This window comes from Salvelinus namaycush, chromosome 20 (assembly GCF_016432855.1).
Source record: "Salvelinus namaycush isolate Seneca chromosome 20, SaNama_1.0, whole genome shotgun sequence".
NCBI lineage: Eukaryota > Metazoa > Chordata > Actinopteri > Salmoniformes > Salmonidae > Salvelinus > Salvelinus namaycush.
Genome location: NC_052326.1, coordinates 30,899,274 through 30,922,446, shown reverse-complemented (window position 1 = coordinate 30,922,446; position 23,173 = coordinate 30,899,274). Strand labels below are relative to the sequence as shown.

Here is a 23,173-nt window from a genome sequence, read left to right as displayed (position 1 = left end):
ACTTCTGAGTTGGTAAACAAACTGAAAGGGTCCACACCGCCACCTGGAGTGTGTTATTTGAACAGGTATAAAGCCAAGGTTGGCGATTTACTGCCACCTGCAGTTATGGAATGTTTGCTCACAAGCATAATTCATTGGCTGGTCCCTCCTGATGACCTGGATGGAATTATGTAATCGTTCCTTAACCCATAAGAAGTCCCACCCAGTTGACTACTTCAAAATGATGAAAGTCCTCAATGGCGCAGCTCATGCTAAAACAGGCTTTTGGGCACTCGAGTCCTCTATGATTCTTTATGGTGTGTCCCCATATGGACTACCCACCCAGCACTACGTTGAGATGGAGTGGGGCCCCTCAGTGGCAGTTCTGGCATTTAGGGTGGCAACGCACCCCATTGACTCAACATCAACAGCTTCCTGAGTTGTCTCTGAGTTGTAGCTCGTAAAAATCGGTTGCAACACTCACTACCGAGTTCCAAACTGCCTCTGGAAGCAACGTCAGCACAATAACTGTTTGTCGTGATCTTCATGAAATGGGTTTCCATGTAGCAGCAGCACACAAGCCTAAGATCATCATTCGCAATGCCAAGCGTCAGCTGGAGTGGTGTAAAGCTCACTGCCATTGGACTCTGGAGCAGTGGAAAAGCGTTCTCTGGAGTGATGAATCACGCTTCCCCATCTGGCAGTACGACGGACGAATCTGGGTTTGGTGGATGCCAGGAGACTGCTACCTACCTAAATGCATAGTGCCAACTGTAAAGTTTGGTGGAGGAGGAATAATGGTCTGGGGCTGTTTTTCATGGTTCAGGCTAGCCCCCTTAGTTCCAGTTAATGGAAATCTTATCGTATCTTAGCCTTACAGCATACATGACATTCTAGACGATTCTAAGCTTCCAACTTTGCAGCAACAGTTTGGGGAAGGACATTTCCTGTTTCAGCATGACAATGCCCCCATGCACAAAGCAAGGTCCATACAGAAATGGTTTGTCGAGTTCGATGTGAACGAACTTGACTGGCCTGCACAGAGCCCTGACCTCAACTACATCGAACATCTTTGGGATGAATTGGAACGCCGACTGCGAGCCGGGGCAAATTGCCCAAAATCAGTGCTCGACCTCACTAATGCTCTTGTAGCTAAATGGAAGCAAGTCTCCGCAGCAATCTAGTGGAAAGCCTTCCCAGAAGAGTGGAGGCTGTTATAGCAGCAAAAGGGGGACCAACTCCATATTAATGCCCATGATTTTGGAATGAGATGTTTGACGAGCAGGTGTCCACATACTTTTGGTAATGTAGTGTATTTTAGGTTATCACTGGGAAGTGTTTACCTACTTAGATGTAAAATGAGAAATCAGATGGATTCTATCTGATCTAAGATATCTGAATGCCTTAATAAAGAGTATAGCAGTCAAACTGGGCATGGTAAGTTTATTTTAGCTCAAATTTGGTGACCATAGTGATATGTTTGAAATGGAGCCGTAGGGTAGGTCTAAGAAGAATAGTCTAGTATGGTGAGGTATTAGAGTGGGGAGGCAGAGTAGCTGTAACTGTAAGAGTACAGTTTGTAGTAAGTGTATTTATAAGAGTAACTGTAACTGAAGAGTAATTGTCTTATGTTCGGAGTAGCTGTAAATGTCAGAATAACTGTAACTGAAGAGTAATTGTCTTATGTTCGGAGTAGCTGTAAATGTCAGAATAACTGTAACTGAAGAGTAATTGTCTTATGTTCGGAGTAGCTGTAAATGTCAGAATAACTGTAACTGAAGAGTAATTGTCTTATCTTAAGAGTAGCTGTAAACGTCAGAGTAACTGTAACTGTCGGATTAACAGTAACTGTAAGAGAAACTGTCTTACGTTTGGTCCCCAGCGAGCCGGCCGGGTGACCCAGTAGATCTCCGTCTTACACATCAGTCAGAAGATCCAGTCACAGCCATCCTGCTTCTGAATTATTACTTTGTACAGTGCATGGCCTCCCCGTTCTGCAGTAAGGACTATCGAAGAAGACAACAGAAGCTCACGGTTAGGTTTACCCATAGATATCATATCACAGTTCAATAGTGTAATAAGCCAATTGTAGGTTTAATCAAGGTCAAGTTCACCTTTAGACTTCTCATAATAGTTCAGTAGTGTAATAGGCCGATAGTATGTTTCATCAAAACTCCCTATAGGCTTCATATTGCAGTTCAGTAGTGTAATAGGCCGATAGTATCTCATGTTCAATCAAAAACAGGTTTGGTGGGAATCCACTGGGATTCTCTGCCTCAAACTCTATAACAGGGGCTGAGTCACTGGTGCTCTTTTATCACTGACGTGATCTTCCTGTCCGGGTTAGCGCTCCCCCTTGGGTTTGTGCCGTGGGGGACATCTTCGTGGGCTATACTCGGCCTTGTCTCAGGATAGTAAGTTGGTGGTTGAAGATATCCCTCTAGTGGTGCTCTCTCTCTCTCTCTCTCTCTCTCTCTCTCTCTCTCTCTCTACCTCTCTCTACCTCTCTCTACCTCTCTCTACCTCTCTCTACCTGAGCCCTAGGACCATGCCTCAGGACTACCTGGCCTGATGACTCCTTGCTGTCCCCAGTCCACCTGGTCGTGCTGCTGCTCCACCTGTTCACCAGACGTGCTACCTTGTCCCAGACCTGCTGTTTTCAACTCTCTGGAGACAGCAGGAGCGGTAGAGATAAAAAATATATATTTCACCTTTATTTAACCAGGTAGGCCAGTTGAGAACGAGTTCTCATTTACAACTGCGACCTGACCTGGATACTTTGAATGATCGACTATGAAAAGCCAACTGACATTTACTCCTGAGGTGCTGACCTGTTGCACCCTCTACAACCACTGTGATTCTTATTATTTAACCCTGCTGGTCATCTATGAATATTTGAACATCTTGGCCATGTTCTGTTATAATCTCCACCCGGCACAGCCAGAAGAGGACTGGCCACCCCTCATAGCCTGGTTCCTCTCTAGGTTTCTTCCTACGTTCCGGCCTTTCTAGGGAGTTTTTCCTATGTCCTTCTACACCTGCATTGCTTGCTGTTTGGGGTTTTAGGCTGGGTTTCTGTACAGCACTACGTGACATCAGCTGATTGATTGAAATGGTGAGCAGAAACAGGGCTCTACCACTTAGAGGGAAATAACTATCTGTCTGTTACCACATTACCTCCAGCATCTGTGTGGTCTGTTTGCAGCCATGTCTTTCTCAGCTCTGATCCGGAGATTGTCTTGAAACTCCTTGCAGTTTCTGTCTTTGTGGATGGCCTTAAAAAGAGGTAGACAAAAAGGTTGTTGTCCAGGCACCCATCTTTATCATTTATTTTAGCATTCAAGGGTGGACCAGGGAGGAGGAGTGAGAGAGAAAGTTGACATACCTTGTTCTCTGCAGAGCTCACACATAAACTCGTTGACTTTGTCCTCAAAGATGCCCCAGCCAGCGCAGTCAGGAGTTTTGCACTGGTAGCTGTCTCACTCCACGTCTCAGTGATACTGAGCCTCAGCTCTAGAAACTTCCGGGGCTCCTCCTGAGAGAGAAGCTAAAGAGACAAAGAACAGGTCACTGTGTAAAGTACAACAGAATCGACTAAATATGTGTTATGGTGATGTGTATCTTTCACATAAATTATACAAGGTAATGTCATCACTTGATACAGATAACCATCGTGAGATAGCCTGGGTACAGGCCTGTTTTTTCTTTAACCAACAAAGCATAAACAGACTGGCTGCCAGGCTAGGAGTGAGAGCACCAGCAGGACTCACAGATTTGATCTCCCGGTCATGCAGCTTGCTATCACAGCTGTAGTTTTCGTCCTCATAAGGGCAGGTCACTTCTGCATCCATATTGTTCACTATGGTTACTTTAAGACACTCCCAGTTTAGAGAACACACCCAAATAACAAGGTATTTAACCTGTACACATCTCTAATTACTTTATTATTTAGATGGCAGTGTTGTTAGTTTTTTATTTATTACAGATGAAACATTCACAGAAACATATTTAATATTGATACAAGGTGAGTAAGACAACAATCCTATTAGATTTCCATTTATTTCAGATTAAACATAAATTAGTATTTCATGTCTATATTAGTAATAGCAGTGGAGCGACAGTGATCTACTCAAGAGAATACCAGCCAGGGCTTTGTCTCAATAGTTGTAGCTTTATTTCTTTGTGCACGAGACAATGGAAGCCAGTAGTCAAGATGTGTCATACATGCAGAAAACATGCAGGCAATACCGCAGTGTGGCTCCCTCCACTGGCGGAATGGAGCAGTAGCAGATAGGACAGTCCAGCTCCTCTGTGTTGGAGACGAGGCTGTGGGCGTCCGTTTCCACCACTCAGGACATTCCTCTCCCGCTCTTCCTCCAATGCTTTTATCATCCCACGTACTTAAGTATATTTTAGCGATTACATTTACTTTTGAGACTTAAGTACATTTTAAACCAAATAATTTTAGACTTTTACTCAAATAGTATTTTACTGGGTGACTCACTTTTACTTGAGTCATTTTCTATTAAGGTATCTTTACTTTTACTCAAGTATGGGTACTTTTTCCACCACAGCAAATGTGTTTATATCCCTGTTAATGAGCCTTTCTCCTTTGCCAAGATAATACATCCACCTGACAGGTGTGGCATATCAAGAAGCTGATTAAACAGCATGATCATTACGTAGGTGCACCTTGTGCTGGGGGACAATAAAAGGCCACTTTAAAATGTGCAGTTTTGTCACACAACACAAAGCCACAGATGTCTCAAGCTTTGAGGGAGCGTGCAATTGGCATGCTGACTGCAGGAATGTCCACCAGAACTGTTGCCAATACAATGCTCAGTATTGTTCATTTCTCTACCATAAGCTGCCTCCAACGTAATTTTAGAGAATTTAGCAGTACATTTAACCTGCCTCACAAGCGCAGACCTCATGTCACCACACCAGCCCAGGACCTCCACATCCGGCTTCTTCACCTGTGTGATTGTCTGAGGGTGGTTGGGGGTGCTGAGGAGTGTTTATGACTGCCAAGTGTTTTTTTGTTGTTGTATTTAACCTTTAGTTAACAAGGCAAGTCAGTTAAGAACAAATTCTTATTTACAATGACGGCCTACCAAAAGGCAAAAAGCCTCCTGCGGGGACGGGGGCTGGGATTAAATATAAAAAATGTAATATAAATATAGGACAAAACACACATCACGACAAGAGAGACACCACACCACTACATAACGAGATACCTATAGTAAGACAACATCATAGCATGACAGCAACACATCAAAACACAACATGACAACAACATGGTAGCAACACAACATGGCAGCAGCACAACATGGTGGCAGCACAAAACATGGTACAAACATTATTGGGCACAGACAGCAGCACAAAGGGCAAGAAGGTAGAGACAACAATACATCACGCGAAGCAGCTACAACTGTCAGTAAGCTCAAGACTGAGTCTTTGAATGAAGAGATGGAGATAAAATGGTCCAGTTTTAGTGGTTTTTGCAGCTCGTTCCAGTCGTTATGCCCTCCCAAGCCCACCCATGGCTGCACCCCTGCCCAGTCATGTGAAATTCATAGATCCGGCCTAATTTATTTATTTCAATTGACTGATGTCCTTACATGAACTTTAACTTAGTAAAATCTTTGAAATTGTTGCATCTTGCATGTTGCATATTTTTGCTCAGTATAGTAGTGGAATAAGAAAAACCCACACAAGTCTCTTTTTAGCTATATTTAATGATGACATGATCTTATATCTTGCATCCATGTACAGTAAAAAGCATTCACCTGCTGGTACTGTAAAGTGGCCATCTCCTCTAGCTGGAGTCTCTGGACCTCCTGCTTATCAGGCTGGTAAACCTTGGGTATGTCATAACCTGCTGGTCTCTCAGACCCACACGCCCGGCCGCGTTGGCTTGTTAGCATAGGTGTACACAGGGCATGACTAGCCCACCTGGTTGTCCACACACGCATGCAAGCACCCACCCACCCATCCACACACGCACGCACAAACATTAAAATCAAATCAAATCAAATTTTATTAATGTAGAAACAAATGGTTATTGTATATACAGTGGGGTTCATAATTATTGGCACCCTTGATGAAGATGAGAAAAAAAGACAGTATAAATGCTCAACATTTTGGGGAAATTATATTATTTTAAACTAATACAATTGCTCAGAGAAATATATTTTGTTTAGGGCAATTCCACAGTAACAGAGTGATGCGATTTTTCACTTTAAAATGTATGCCAAACAGAAACGAATGATTGCAAAGTTAAATAAACCATACAACTCTATGCACAAGGACTACTTATCACAATTTCCACCGAAAATTTTACATGAACATATTTAAGAACAGTGCAGATATAAAGTTTGATAACAACATGACAGAATGACAGTTTGTGCTGTTTGTGCCGTCATTCTGTTACCAAACTTTGCAATATACAGTTGAAGTCGGAAGTTTACATACACTTAGGTTGGAGTCATAAAAACTTGTTTTTCAACCACTCCACAAATTTCTTGTTAACAAACTATAGTTTTGGCAAGTCAGTTAGGACATCTACTTTGTGCATGACACAAGTAATTTTTCCAACAATTGTTTACAGACAGATTATTTCACTTATAATTCACTGTATCACAATTCCAGTGGGTCAGAAGTTTACATACACTAAGTTGACTGTGCCTTTAAACAGCTTGGAAAATTCCAGAAAATGATGTCATGGCTTTAGAAGCTTCTGATAGGCTAATTGACATAATTTGAGTCAATTGGAGGTGTACCTGTGGATGTATTTGCTTAACATCATGGGAAAATCAAAAGAAATCAGCCAAGACCTCAGAAAAACAAATTGTAGACCTCCACAAGTCTGGTTCATCTTTGGGAACAATTTCCAAATGCCTGAAGGTACAACGTTCTGTACAAACAATAGTACGCAAGTATAAACACCATGGGACCACGCAGCCGTCATACCGCTCAGGAAGGAGACACGTTCTGTCTCCTAGAGATGAACGTACTTTGGTGCGAAAAGTGCAAATCAACGCATGAACAACAGCAAAGGACCTTGTGAAGATGCTGGAGGAAACGGGTACAAAAGTATCTATATCCACAGTAAAACGAGTCCAATATCGACATAACCTGAAAGGCCGCTTAGCAAGGAAGAAAACCGCCACTGGTCCAAAACCGCCATAAAAAAAGCCAGACTACGGTTTGCAACTGCACATGGGGTCAAAGATCGTACTTTTTGGAGAAATGTCCTCTGGTCTGATGAAACAAAAATATAACTTTTGGGCCATAATGACCATCGTCATGTTTGGAGGAAAAAGGGGGAGGCTTGCAAGCCGAAGAAAACACCATCTCAACCCCGAAGCACGGGGGTGGCAGCATCATGTTGTGGGGGTGCTTTGCTGCAGGAGGGACTGGTGCACTTCACAAAATAGATGACATCATGAGGATGTAAAATTATGTGGACATATTGAAGCAACATCTCAAGACATCAGTCAGGAAGTTAAAACTTGGTCGCAAATGGTTCTTCCAAATGGACAATGACCCCAAGCATACTTCCAAAGTTGTGTCAAAATGGCTTAAGGACAACAAAGTCAAGGTATTGGAGTGGCCATTACAAAGCCCTGACTTCAAGAACTGAAAAAACGTGTGCGAGCAAGGAGGCCTACAAACCTGATTCAGTTACACCAGCTCTGTCAGGAGGAATGGGCCAACATTCACCCAAGCTTGTGGAAGGCTAACTGAAACGTTTGACCCAAGTTAAACAATTTAAAGGCAATGCTACCAAATACTAATTGAGTGTATGTAAACTTCTGACCCACAGGGAATGTGATGAAAGAAATAAAAGCTGAAATAAATAATTCTCTCTACTATTATTCTGATATTTCACATTCTTAAAATAAAGTGGTGATCCTAACTGACCTAAGACATGGAATTTTTACTAGGATTATATGTCAGGAATTGTGAAAAACTGAGTTTAAATGTATTTGGCTAAGGTGTATGTAAACTTCCGACATCAACTGTGTATATATATATATATATATATATATATATATATATATATATATATATATGTTGTCACAAGTCATTGCACAGTTTGCATTATAATCTTACCTGAGGAGCAGGAGCGACTGGGTTTTTATTTCTGGGAGGTGGAGTTGGTCCAGTTGCTCCTCTGGCCAGAAGAGGACTCAATGACTCGATGATACCTACGGCACAATGGCAACAAGTCAAAATGAAAAATATGGCTGCCAAAAATTGGAGTACATTTTAGGTTATATTGTAGCTTGGTTTAAAGGGTAGGAAGCATGCGTTTTTACTCACCAAAGTAGCAACACAGTGTGGTCAATGACTTAGTAACTTAGTTGTAGATACGATTTGGTTACCTATAACTACAAACATCGTATTTTTTTTTTTTTTTTTTTTTTTTTACATATTTATTAACTTATTTCTAGATATCTTTTAAACTACCCACAATGCACTATTTCTCAACGTCATATGGAGCATCTACTCTGCGTAAGCTAGCTCGAGCTGGCTAACGTTAGCCACTAGCCATGCACACAGAGTGTTGGCAGTTTTCAGCTACAATCCACTATTCACGAGGAGGTGTGATGTAAACAACCAATCAGTAGGCTACCAGAGTGTTTCAACCTTGGCTTAGTACTAGCACACTATAGTAGCTGACTGATTGTGCTGTTGTGATCATTTCCATCTGCCTGGAGCCTTCCTCCGATCTCCATCTTATTGTTGACTCCTCTCCTCTTCTCCTGTGCCCAATGCCGCCTCTGGATTATTGCCTCTGGAATCTATCTACTTTGGATTTACCTCACTATATCGCTATTGGATTAGCTGACTCTGCCTTGGCCGGTGAAACGGCCTCTCCCTCTGAAGTGCCTCTCTCCTTGGCTCTTCTTTGGTAGGTAACGCAGGCGTCAATCGGTAAGTTTCCGCTCTCTCTACTTTATTACTGCTGGCTTTTTTTGTGTTCTCTGGGTTCCTGCCTGTGCTAGACTAGGTGGTGTTGTTCTCTGGCTTACTAATTAGCTATGTCGACCATGGTAGTTGGCTATCTAAGCTAGTTAGCTGGCTAGGCTAGCTAGCATGCTAAAATAACTTTAGCTGGCTGGCTTGCTGGCTAAGACAACTGCATTATTTGATAACTGGTTAGATGGTGTTATATATTTCCAAAACTTTGGTTTACTTTCATGTAGCTGTAAGCTAGGAGTTGATAGCAACTGGCTGACTCATGGAGTGCTAACGTAACGTTAGCAGGCTGGTAGGGCTAATGTTAGAAGGCTAGTAGGGCTAATGTTAGCAGGCTAGTTGGCTAGCAACCGTGCAAGCTGATTTGTAACAATAAATTAACAAAGTATTTGCTTGTAAAAAAACATTTGAAAAACTAAAACTATACTGAAACTGTTATCTTTGACTGCAAAACGAACTAAAATAAAAACCATCCTAAATTATGTTTATATATTTTTTTTTAAATTTGTGCGAAAATGTAATGGGGTTTGCAAGCTTTTTTCGAATGGGTTTTTTCGAGCTTCTGAATCTGGTGTGTAAATCTTGCCAGTCGATGGCGATGTTTCAAATAGGCCTATTCATCACTATCACTAGCTATCAGTAGCTAAGGGAAGAAATATGTGGGCAAGCGCAGAACCATAGGCGTGAACAACAGCGGCAGCAAAAGGTAAAGCCCTGTATGGGATTGTTTTGAGTACATTGCTGGAAAGGACAAAAGAAAATGTATTGCAGTGTCAGAAGATGGTAGCGTGTGTAGAACAGAGATAAAAGGGAAAACACAACCTACCTCAAAGTTAATCTATACAGCGCCCACAAAGAATCATACAAACAGTTTCAGAATAAAGACAAGAAAGACAGCCAACAGCTATTCGTAGCTGCAAGTCAACGGCAACCAGTAGCTGCACATCAGGACAACCAACTTGAACAGTTTGCATGAAAAGAGCAGAAACATGGCAACCTCATTCAAATGAGTTTACAAAAATAAAAGCAATGGTTAATTTATTCATCCAGTCTGGCAAGACTGAGGCCTGGCACGGGTTGATTGCTTTGCAAATGGATACAGCAATCCTTAAAGTTAAGGAGATTCTGAAAGAGGCATGAAAAACAACCCTGTGTGTTTACGGATGGAGCAAGAAATGACTGACTGCTTCTTTTATATGCATATCAGTCTACTTCTATCACCCCTCCTCCAACAAGGCACAGCATAGGCAAGGCACAACAGATCACCGACCATTTCGAATCCCACCGTACCTTCTCCTCTATGCAATCTGGTTTCCGAGCTGGTCATGGGTGCACCTCAGCCACGCTCAAGATCCTAAACGATATCATAATCGCCATCGACAAAAGACAATACTGTGCAGCCGCATTGATCGACCTGGCCAAGGCTTTCGACTCTGTCAATCACTGCATTCTTATCAGCAGACTCAACAGCCTTGGTTTCTCAAATGTCTGCCTCGCCTGGTTCACCAACTACTTCTCAGACAGAGTTCAGTGTGTCAAATCGGAGGGCCTGTTGTCCGGACCTCTGGCAGTCTCTATGGGGGTTCCACAGGGTTCAATTCTTGGGCCGACTCTTTTCTCTGTATACATCAATGATGTCGCTCTTGCGGCTGGTGATTCTCTGATCCACCTCTACGCAGACGACATCATTCTGTATACTTCTGGACCTTCTTTTTGGACACTGTGTTAACTAACCTCCAGACGAGCTTTAATGCCATACAACTCTCCTTCCGTGGCCTCCAACTGCTCTTGAATGCAAGTAAAACTAAATGCATGCTCTTCAACCGATCGCTGCCCGCACCTGCCCGCCCGCCTAGCATCATTACTGGATGGTTCAGACTTAGAATATGTGGACAACTACAAATACCTAGGTGTCTGGTTAGACTGTAAACTCTCCTTCCAGACTCATATTAAGCATCTCCAATCCAAAATTAAATCTGAATTTGCAACAAAGTCTCCTTCACTCATGCTGCCAAACATACCCTCGTAAAGCTGACTATCCTACCGATCCTTGACTTCGGCGATGTCATTTACAAAATAGCCTCCAACACTCTACTCAGAAAATTGGATGCAGTCTATCACAGTGCCATCTGTTTTGCCACCAAAGCCCCATATACTACCCACCACTGCGACCTGTATGCTCTCGTTGGCTGGCCCTCACTTCATATTCGTCGCCAAACCCACTGGCTCCAGGTCATCTATAAGTCCTTGATAGGTAAGGCCCCACCTTACCTCAGCTCACTGATCACCATAGCAGCACCCACCCATAGCACGCACTCCAGCAGGTATATTTCACTGGTCACCCCCAAAGCCAATTCCTCCTTTTGGCTGCCTTTCCTTCCAGTTCTCTGCTGCCAATGACTGGAACGAATTGAAAAAATCATTGAAGCTGGAGACATATCTCCCTCACTAACTTTAAGCATCAGCTATCAGAGCAGCTTACAGATCATTGCACCTGTACATAGCCCACCTGTAAATAGTCCATCCAACTACCTCATCCCCATATTGTTATTTATTTAATTTATATATGTTATTATTTTTGCTCCTTTGCACCCCAGTATCTCTACTTGCACATTCATCTTCTGCACATCTATCACTCCAGTGTTTATTTGTGAAATTGTAATTATTTCGCCACTATGGCCTATTTATTGCCTTACCTCCCTAATCTTACTTAATTTGCACACACTGTATATAGACTTTTCTATGGTGTTATTGACTGTACGTTTATTTATTCCATGTGTAACTCTGTGTTGTTGTTTGTGTCACACTGCTTTGTGTCACACTGCCAGGTCGCAGTTGTAAATAAGAACTTGTTCTCGACGGGCTTACCTGGTTAAATAAAGGTGAAATTAAAATGAAATGTAAAAATGCGTTGCTCAACATCCATCGGATTTAGCATCCACACACCGTAGAGGTAATTGACAGCACATTGGACACATGGGACATACCAGAGGAGAAGATCCTACTTGTCGTAACTGAGAACGGGGCGAACATAGTCAAGGCTATCAAGCCATTACAAAAGAGGCAAGAGAAAACCTGTGATCAACAACAACCAGAGCTGGCCATAGCTTCGAAAGGCGTGGCAGAAATGTATGAATCCAAGTCAGACACTGACGATTATCCTTTAATATCCAAGTCACATTAAGACTGATTTATAATTTAAACCTAACCAAACCTATAACCTGACACATCACCTGTATGTATTACTGCCCCCCCAGTGACAAGAAGCGATATCCCCAAAAAACACAACTTGTAACATATATGCAGGGAGTCAGGAAGCAGGTGCAGAAGGTGAGTTTAATACTAAGAAACATGAAGATAATCAAAACAGGAGTAACGTACAGAACGTAAACAAAACCAATACTGCCTGAAGATTGAGGCTACTGAAGGCTAAATAAAGGGAGCGTAATCAGGGTGATAATGAAGTCCAGGTGTGCGTAACAAAGGGTAGAAGGTGTGCGCAATGATGGCTGCTAGCTGTGCATAATGTGGGTTGCCTGGACCGGGGGTTAGTAGACCTGGTGTGAGAGAGCGGGAGTAGGCGTAACTATAGGCCTACAGCACATAAATGGCTCCTAGCCTCCCACGCATAAGGCTACACTAAAACTGAAACTTGATAATATAATCACAAAATATAAATAATTGTATGAACTCAAAATCAATAAAAACTAGTAAATCAAGTCTGAAATCTAACTGAAACTAAACTGAATTTCAAATATTAATATAAAAACTACAATAAAACTACAATAACCTTGGTGTAAACTATTTGTTTTAGTTTTATTTGAAGTTATACATTTGAAGTTATTTCTGTTGGAGTTTACACATAGGGAATATGCTGGCTTGCCGGGTCTTCCATATTATGTCACATCCCGCAAAAAAAAATCTGACTTCGGCATTCTTCGGAATTCTGATCGGTTTTATTTAATAACTCAAAAGATGTTAAAGGAAGGTGTAACCTTTCATTGGGACTTTTGATGCGTATACTAATGAAAATCCATATATTACATGTGGTTACATTTAGGCTACCTATCCTTTAAGTGTGCATGTGTGTGTCACAAGCTGATATACTGACAACCTGTGGGCCTTGCTCAGTATAATAGGTTATTTTTGGAAGACCAACTGGTGCTGTAGGGTGGAGTGTCCTTACGGTCTAGCCGATGGTGCTCCTCCTGGTTCAGTTGATCCCAGCTGAGGTTGACAGCATGGGCAGACTTGATGTACAAGTAGGCCTGGTTTTCATTCTTCCTCAACCAATGGCTGAGTGTTAGTCCTGGGCCAGACGCTTCCCGATCACCCAGCTCTGCAGAGATGGATTAAATTCATAGTTAGTATTGATCTGTAGAGAGATTCAACAATACATGGGAGCTCTGTCTCTACTTGTTTTCATACAAATATGTGTATTAAAGACAATGAATAAATTTCAGAGAAAAAATATATGACATATTAAAAAAAAAAAAAAATGATATCGTTCAATTGCTGTTGATGAAAATGGAGTTGCATCAATAATTTGTTTTACCTTCTCTTTCAGATCTGAAACGGTCATGTCGAGTGTTATCAACAAGGCAACAGGAACATAGTTATCTGAATGTGCATCCCCGACTCCCAACTTCAAACTGCAGCAAAGCAACCAGAAAAGGTAACTGGGTCTGAATTACTCTGCACTTAAACACATTTACAAAGGTTTTACTATTCATTCAGTTTTTCAAGAGAAAGGTGGGAGCTAAAGTGTAAAGTAAGTAATCCACAATCCCTTGTACCTCGTGGTTACATGTCGATTATTCCACTTGTGTTTGCTCTCATATGCAGTATAGGCCAATCCTATGTAATGTTAAGTATGACCAACAGAACACTACTAAATGATTCCACATACCGAATAGAGTCCTGGGAGTAAGCCTTGTGGGAGATCCTGACAGACATTGGTACACACGACTCTGCCAGCTGCTCCAAGCGCCTCTTGGCTTCCTCTTTGTCACCACAGGTGATGGCCTCACTCAACAACTGGCGTAGCTCCTCCACTGCAATAGAAAAATAACCTTTTCATCAATGCATAGAACAATGCTAATTTAAACTTAGTCAGAGACCAGATATTGCATGTGCTGATTTTCACATATTATGTCATATTATGTGTCACTATCATTGCTCTTTGGCCCTTTATTGACCTGCCTATTTAGATATTATCAGGAAATCAGAAATGAGAACCACACAGACATAGGCTAAGCCTAACTTTATTATGAATAACCTTTATTCTTACCCTCCTTTTAATCTTAAATTGCTTGTGAACGTCACCTCATGAGAAGACATAGTTTGACCTATTTTATGAAATTACAAGCAAAAGAAAATCATGATACAAAGAATAACACAAAGTGAAAAACAACATTATACAAAATGGAAACGTTCACTTTGACAGCACCCTTTCACTTTGACAGCACACTAAGGACAATATTTATATTGTATTGTAAACTAAATAACGTGATATTTTAGCCATAATTATACTTTAGCTATAAGTATCCAGAGGCTACCAAAATTGAGTGAAATTTGCATAGAATGGGTCAGGGTCACACACTCACTACAGCACTGAGCTTCAAATTGGTAAAAGTGCAAAGGGGATTCTCAGACGATCAGCATTCAGTTACGTAATATGGCTATCAGACTTCTTCATACAGTTTCCACATCTGTTGACAATAAACCAACCTTTCCTTCGCCTCAAAATTTGAATGTAATTATAGAACTTGAACCTTCTATTTACGTGTGTAGCTATTATCAAGATCAGAAGCAGTAGCGGTGAGTGGGTAAAATCACTGGTGAAGCCAACCTCTGTCCAGTGAAGTCCACAAAGCATATTGCATGTACTGTACAGTAACAGACAGTTACATGACCTACATCATGGTCAAGCAAGTTAATGTTTCTGACATTTTCGGACCACTAAACAACTATTGATTTAGAACCACAGAGAGTTACAGCAAGTCGTAAAGAAAACAGGAGGTGCCTCCACTATTCCAGCACCATTTCACGTTTAAACGTTTCAACATCATCAAATCACCTCTGCTTAGTCTAATACAGTGACAATTAAAAGATACACCCAATTTAGTCCAATCAACGTAAGCTAAATATGATGTGGCTGTCCATGATTCTGATTTCTGTGTGCGTGTGCGCATTTGTGCAAGTAGAAAACATGTTGACTCACCCTCCTTGTAGAGAAACGCCAATGCCATCCTCCTCTCTTTGATGTTGATGAAACGGTCTATCACTCTGTCATACTGTAAAACACTTCTATTTTTTGTTGTCCTAGGCTACCTGGCTAAAATGCTCGCTCTCTAACCTAACTTCCATGAATGGGCAACTTTAGCTAGTTAACATTAGCCTTCTACATCTAGCTACATATTGCACTTCCATCCTCTCAGGCCAGGGGCACAACAATGTATGAATTAATGGTTGGATCAGAATCGCATTATAGTTATCGGCCAGTATGGGGAATTACGTAAAACCACAAGTCCAAATCCCTATCTCCATCCATGGCTAATTTAGGAAAGGGAATATTTAGCTAGATGGCTAGCCAGCCACCGGAGGACAACAACACAACGAGATGCAACAATTCAATTTTTTCAATCAATGAGGTATGATAGGAGTGAGGCCAAATCCAAGCTGGCTTCCTTTGACATCTTTTTTTTGCTACGCCAGGACTCGCTCAGTTTAGCTCAAGGCTAATTGGCTCATTTTTTGTATACTTTTTTGTCAAGGGAGACCGGATGCTCGCTGGCTTCCTTGGCCTTCAATGCTTAGGGCGGCAGCAATATCATACTCGTTTGGACCAGACTGCAATATCATACTCGTTTGGACCAGACTGCAATATCATACTCGTTTGGACCAGACTGCAATATCATACTCGTTTGGACCAGACTGCAATATCATACTCGTTTGGACCAGACTGCATCAGGTAGATGGCTTACACGTAGAGTGACAGAGGGGCGCTGCTTTGCTCGCCGTATGCTTTCTCGTGTGAGATACATTCAGCCTCTTGCGAATTGAAGGCAAATTATGAAACAGAGACAGTCGAAATATTATTTTATTTTAGTATTGGGGGAAGCCTTCCCTTTGCATACACGTCACTGATCAGAAGTCTAAATGAAAAGCGAAACGAAACGTAGCTATATTCAGGAAATACGTTTTAAAGGAGCCATTTGCACATTCCAATTTATGACATATCAGTACTGTACATATATAGTGATGACATACTGCCGTTTAATGATATCCATATAGACCAATACGTATTTTAATAATTTAAATATATTTGTGTGTGTGTTTTAACTAGCTAACTAACTAACGCAAGTGAAAGTCTGTAGCTGGACGATGAGCAAGGGGGTGTTATAATAACTAGCTACGTCTTTGCATGTTTATCTGGCCCCCATGGCGCCCTCTCGAGGAAAAATCCGGTAAAAGAGGAACTGGCCTTGGAGAGAAGAAGGAAGTGCAGTTACATTGAGGAAGGATCAAAACATCTAAACTGGGTTGCCGTTTTTACAGACAAATTCAGGTGCATAGCGAAGGCGAAAGGCTTCGAGAAGCCTGGGATTTCTCTTCAAATTCTGATACAAAAGCTGGGATGAAGAACTGTCTATCTAATTTCAGTTTATTTAATGGCAGGTATTGGAAATTTCACAGTAAAAAGGAAGACATTTTTATCAGACATATAAGTGCCATAAGCCCTCGACAAAGATCTTTACATCATCCGTAAATTAATCATGCAATATTTAATTTAAAGTTTGTGATTGAAATTGATTACTTTGGTATTGCATTAAGTGAGCGCTAGATACAACAAACTGTTTTGCGCGCGAGCTGAGGATCTCCACGGCCAGTTAGCTCTGTGGTCGGAGGTATTTAAATTCAAGGCAATCATTGTTATTGCACGAAATGTTTCCAGCTGGATACAGTAAGGCCTCAAAAGTTTGTGCGTTCGCTGTTTTTTGAACGACACATTTGACCGAGTTTATTTGATGTGGGCGGGTGGGTATAATTTGTGGAACGTTCCAACAGGAATCTGTTCCAAAAATTTCGTAAACAAGGTTGCCAATAAACAACGCATACAAAGTTGTATAGCGGCAGAATAAGATACCGGGTAGGGAGTGGGCTATTTAATTTTTCACTCACCATGTTTATTCCGAAAAATGTCTGTCCTCACTCTGGTAGCCTATGGACAAACATTAAGAATAAGCTACGTGGTGAGTTGATGCCTATTCGGCAGCTAGTTAGCGACGTGAATTGATCATTCTACTCTGTATGCGTCGTTTGTTGGCAACCTTGTACTTTACGAAGTTTTTGGAACACATTCCTGTTTGAACGTTCCACAAATTATACCCACCCGATGTGGGCCAGTGCATAGTTAATTGTTAGGTTCGTTAAATTCGTACGACCATTGTTGAATATCTAACTAACGTGTAAGACAGATGATTGCGAAAAAGACAAGTGTCATTTTGTTTATCAGAATTGGCGACCTGACCTCCTGGTGGTGGCAGATTGTAGCCTTTACGGTCGTCTCTAAGCCTAGGGGCTAGATAGGGGATGAGTATATGCATTTTAAACACTTAATATTTTGCATAATAAAAATAAATAAACTGTCAAGATGAAACTCCTGGAGAATTCTAGTTTTGAAGCCATAAACACAAGACTCACCATTGAAACGGGGGACTGTCAGATAATAGGAAGGTAAGTTATCAACATGTCCATGGTGCCAATAGCCCATTTGCTATGTAGACCTACAAATGGACAACATTTGCACAGAATTGGCCAACATTTCAATGCCTCACTATGAAGATCTAACGTAACTGAACTGTGTTACACAGGAAATAGATTTTCAGCAACCACATCATTTGTTTAAGTGTATCCATGATGTGATGAACCATGCTCTGTCTTTTCTCAGGATCGAGAGCTACTCTTGCAAGATGGCAGGCGAGGACAAGCAGATGTTCAAGCAGTTCTGTCAGGAGGGACTGCCTCATGTCCTGGAAGCCCTGTCCCCTCCACAGTCCTCAGGAATAAGCCCCAACAAGTAAGACTTCAGTCCACACTACACCATAGGAACTCAGAGGTCTATTCAGTAATGGGGAGAAATGGTCAGTGTTTTGTAGATAAATGTAGCTAATGCATGTAGAGCACACACTAAAGTAGATGTATAACATAGTGATAGTAAATTGAATATGTTCTAGTCATTACACTTCTATCTGTATTATGTAATGCCCATGGCCTGGTCACATGAAGACCAAGAAGAATCCTGTAGTTCCTGTCAAGCACAGTTCAGATGACAAGAATGCACTACAAGTATGAACGAGTTTGGACTGAGCATGTTCATAACACTAACAAGTGTGTGTCTGTGGTTTTGTGCTGTGGTTGCAGGTTGAGCCAGAGTCAGAGTGGAGACGAGGGGGAAGGGCCTCTCTCTGACAAGTGCAGCAGGAAGACCCTCTTTTACCTGATCGCCACCCTCAACGAATCCTTCCGCCCCGACTATGACTTCAGCCGCACGAAGAGCCACGACTTTAGCAGAGAGCCCAGCGTTAACTGGGTGAGGATCTATTTAACATCTCCTACCTACACAACAGTGCCTGTACCTGTACATGCCTCGCGTTGCTGTTATGAATTGCTTACACCCGAACCACCATATTCTGCTGGTTTTGCATCGTGGCTTTCACTACACAGCAGCATGAGTTGATTGGGCTTGATGTGCCGAGGCAGCTTGTACACAACCCAAAGCCTGTCTGGTCTTATATGGAATGAGACTGTAATCCATTACCTGGAGGACAAAAGGCTACGCAAGGGGACTAACATATTAACAAAAAAATGTAAAGTATAGCACACAGTGCTTGAAACTATATGTCTAGTCATGGACAGTCTTTGCTGAATTCTTACCTGGCTGGATATACACGGACGTTATGCATTTGTATGCCATTATTAACATAGTGTGTGACTTCAGGTGTTCAACGCGGTGAACAGTAGTCTGTCGGCGGCGGTCGGGGAGGATTATAGTCTGCTTCAGCCCCAGCTGTGGGAGGCCATTGGCGCTGAGATCTGCCTGACCGAGTGTGACATCTACAGGTGAGCAACGCCACTTTTTCTTAACGATAGAGAGGGTATGTGTGGTCCGGAGTTGGCAGAACTATTACTAGAAACTCTGGCACAAGCATCAGAGTGCTAGGTGGAGCCACTACCATATTGCTTACACCCATCCAATCCTTTCAGATATATGACAAGTGTCTTGGGGAGTGGTACTGTTTTCACAGAGCAATAATCCATTTTCTGTGTTATTTTGTTTTCCCTTGAGGGGAGGCATACATGCAATTTGTAAACAAGAATGTAAAGGCCATATTGTTTTGGACGTTGCAGCTACAACCCAGACCTGGACTCTGACCCGTACGGAGAGGAGGGCAACATGTGGTCCTTCAACTATTTCTTCTACAACACAAGGCTGAAGAGGATTGTCTTCTTCACATGCCGCTCGGTCAGGTAAGACTGAAGTCTGAAAAACACATCACTACCGTTTTTTCCTCTGTACTGAAAGTACTCCACCTTGAAAAGTTGACTGCTGACTACACAATTATTTGGGATAGTATTAACAGTTGACATATGAACAAAATAAAAAATTACGTTTTTGAGTGAACTATACCCTTTTAACTTCTAATGTCCATTTGAGGTGTCAGTTATATGGGTATGGTATTCTTTTATCTGAGTGGAAATCATCTGTTTATAATCTGTACATGGTTGGTCATAGACAATATAACTGCATACTGACAATATTTTATTTATTTAATTGTACCTTTATTTAACTAGGCAAGTCAGTTAAGAACAAATTCTTATTTACAATGATGGCCTAGCCCGGCCAAACTCTAACCCTGACAATGCTGGGCCAATTGTGCGCCGCCCTATGAGACTCCCAATCACGGCCGGTTGTGATACAGCCTGGAATCAAACCAGGGTCTGTAGTGACGCTTCTAGCACTGAGATGCAGTGCCTTAGACCGCCACGTCACTCGGGAGCAATAAATACTTTGCTCAAAGCTAAATGGATACATGTATAAGTGTCCTAGGCAGTCATTCAAAATAGCCAAAGAACCAGGGAAGGGATAGAAATTAAGCTAGCCCCGTGCTAGTACTTTTCAATCTGGGCTAGTAGAAAATGAGCCAGACCAGTGACATCTGAATGTTTACTGGCCAATGTCCAAAATACTTATATGCCATCCCTGAAATAATTGCTTATACATTGAAGTGGTCTATAGTGAGCAACACTTGCTTTTGTCCCCGTGTGTTAGTTTATTCATGGCACCACGGGACTCTGGCATTGGCAATGAACTGGACCTGGAGCTGGATGAAGATTTTTATGAGAACATGGATGAAGATAGGTAAAGAGGTCACACAGCCTGCATTCTTCATAGAAAACCCTAAAATATGATAAAGCATGAAACTGTTTTACTTTCTTTTAAGTGTCAAGTTATTTTGTATGTTGAATTAGTACTGTTCATGGTTGCATCATTTGGGTCTGTCTAATCTTTTAATCTAAACCATGTATTTTTTTCCGATCGGCAGGTATGGTGCCCTGTGTGCCCAGTGAAGCACCAGTCCCAGTCTCATACAGGACCAGACAGTATACTGGATGTCTGTCTGTACCCACGTCACTACCATTTATTTTACAACTCATCTAAAACTCATCATATTTCGTGTTGGGATTTTACTTCTGTTTTTTTCTCTGACTTTGTGTTGGTGAACCTCACTGTATTTTACTGTGGAAATCAGACTATGAGCTTGGAGATCTGTTACTCATGTTCAGATGAGGATTATTCCCATTTATTTGTGTTTATCATTTTAATTTTCCATCGCTACGTTCTCCTTACCTTGTTTATCAGAAGCAAAAGCTTTGTTTGGTGTGTTTGACCTGGTATTAGAGCATGTCCTGGCACTCATTAATTTGCAACATATTTCACATTCTCTATGCTGGTTTTGATAATGCATTAATTAAGCAAAGTTTTTGATTTTTATTATGTTTTTCAAGCTTTACCATTCCAAAGTGTGAGCTGTTCTCATACCAAATTGGCACTCAAGGTTTAGGTATAGGACCATTCTCAGACTGCATGCTTGAGCGCATGTTTGAACACCAGGGGGCAGACTCAATTTAGGTGTCCTCCACTGTAGCTACATCCATAAAACTGCTGTTTGCCGATGGCCAAACAATACTGTCATTTCAATCTCAGCTGATGGAAAAGTCATATAACAGCTTGAATCAGTCTGCCTCTTGGTGATGTTCTACCTTCCATACCAATGCTACTCAAGCCTACAATTGTTTATTTGTTTTTATTTAGCGTCAAGTGCAGTCTATAGTTTTATGGGTCAAGCCAGCAAATACGATTCTGCTGCATATCTGTTCCAAAAGCACCCCAGAATCTAGTCTTGATTCTCAATTCCATGGTGTGTTTTAAGGACTTGTGTGACATGTGACTTCTCATATGTAGTACAAACTCTGCTTGTAGAGTATACTGTTTGAATTTACATATCTTGTATTTTAATATAACTTAAAGCCTTTTTTAGGTATTGCTTTAGTTTAAGCATTTTTTTGTGTGTTTAGTTAGAGCGGTGCCCCCTGTGTGGCATTTTGAAATGTAATTTTAGACTTAGTCTCAAGACAAATCTAAACGTCTGATTTATAATTTCCACTGCAAAAACTCCCTGTAGAGATCAGTGATGCCTATGGTCCAACATTCCTGATCAAATGAAGCATGTACTGAATATGCAATAATGCATTTGTGACTAGTGGGTGGACTGAAGAGCAAGGCTACCTATTTAGGCTCAGTAGTGAGTGGTTGGTTAGTCATCTTTCAATGGTCACAGCTCCTGTATCAGTATTTTGGTTGTCCTATTGACTACCAGCTGGACAGTGTTACTGTATGTGGCATACGTCTTGCTCTTGCCCGTTTTTGTATAAGTAAAATGTGAAAGACTCATATCCTTCGTACATTAGGTACAAAATGGTAGAACGATACAGTAGGTATTGTAAAGTTTCATCTTGTCCCTTCTATGTGATGTATATCTATCTGCCTCTAGTGACGTTGAAACCACAAACCTATTCCTGAATTTGATTTCAAATGTCAACAACATCCTAAGTTATCAACATATTGACTTTTGACAAACATACTTTGTGCAGGTAGACATGTCTACAGTACACATTTTCTTGTTGATTATCTTTGTCTACAGAGCAGCTGTTTTAGACTTTCAACACTGATTTGTTCAATGTGGCCCATGTGTAAAAATAAGGTGGTTGTCATGGCAAGGACATGCAGGCTTATTGCCTCCGACTTCCGGATGATATGGTCCAATTAAATACTAAGAAGCGAGATAATATTGTTGCGGAAGTCGGCTAACTCTTGCATCATTGGCACATTTATTTTAGTCTTGTGCTAATGACTGGCAGCTTACAAGACCTCATACTTCTGGTTTTATTTCACTAAACTTGTATCCATTTGATTTGTCACCAACTCACCATGTACAATAAAGGTCTTGACTAAAACTGCCTCGCTTCCCTGTTTTTATTACACTGATTAAATAATGTAGATGTGTAATTCTTTTGAAAAACTTGGGTGAGATTTGTTTTCCTTTCAAAATTGGTGTAATCCAACCAGTACAGGGTTTGGGACTAGCTAGTAGATCAGTACTATAAATTGTGAACAGTAGCAATAATCATAGATTTCTTTAATATGAATTGGTCATAACCTCTGTCCTTGTACACTACTCTTGATAATATTCAGGTCCCCTGTACATCCTAGTATTGATCAAAGCTGAATCAAGTTCTGTGGGTTTGTAGATTTAAATAATATTTATCTGACCCTGAAAACAGAAATAGAGATTGGGTAATGAACAAGTTTGTTACAATCTCCAACGACAAAGTTTGGTCTTATCACAAAAAAACATTTATTGGCAAACCGTTTGAAGGATTTATTTTTACTGGAAAATGACAATACTTTTACATAAGTACATCCACAACCCTCCAACCTAAGAAAAACAAATGTAGTGTACTTTCCTTTGCATCATATATAAATATATATGAAAATGTATTTAAAGTCTCACAAGATCTATGGCATAGTGAAGTAGGATCTGAGATCTATTTAGGGTTAGCGAACTGCATGCAGGCATCA

At 41.2% G+C, this 23,173-nt stretch overlaps 1 protein-coding gene and 1 pseudogene across 5 annotated transcripts; one reads left to right on the top strand and one right to left on the bottom strand.

Moving 5' to 3' along the window:
- Positions 1–1,660: 1,660 nt before the first annotated feature.
- On the bottom strand, positions 1,661–14,307 carry LOC120064756 (annotated as a pseudogene).
- Positions 8,825–22,551, top strand: LOC120065224 (repressor of RNA polymerase III transcription MAF1 homolog). Of its 5 annotated transcripts, none has more exons than XM_039016029.1 (8): positions 8,825–8,922; positions 13,535–13,642; positions 17,921–18,049; positions 18,394–18,562; positions 18,971–19,092; positions 19,381–19,500; positions 20,303–20,392; positions 20,577–22,551. In XM_039016029.1, exons 3-8 carry the CDS (start codon positions 17,943–17,945, stop codon positions 20,599–20,601), a joined length of 633 nt encoding a protein of 210 aa, XP_038871957.1. In that variant the 5' UTR covers positions 8,825–8,922; positions 13,535–13,642; positions 17,921–17,942; the 3' UTR covers positions 20,602–22,551. The 5 variants fall into 5 exon arrangements, with proteins under 5 accessions (XP_038871957.1, XP_038871956.1, XP_038871954.1 ...); XM_039016028.1 differs by lacking the exons at positions 8,825–8,922; positions 13,535–13,642 and adding exons at positions 16,462–16,647; positions 17,696–17,706; XM_039016026.1 differs by lacking the exons at positions 8,825–8,922; positions 13,535–13,642 and adding an exon at positions 16,462–16,647.
- Positions 22,552–23,173: the final 622 nt, after the last annotated feature.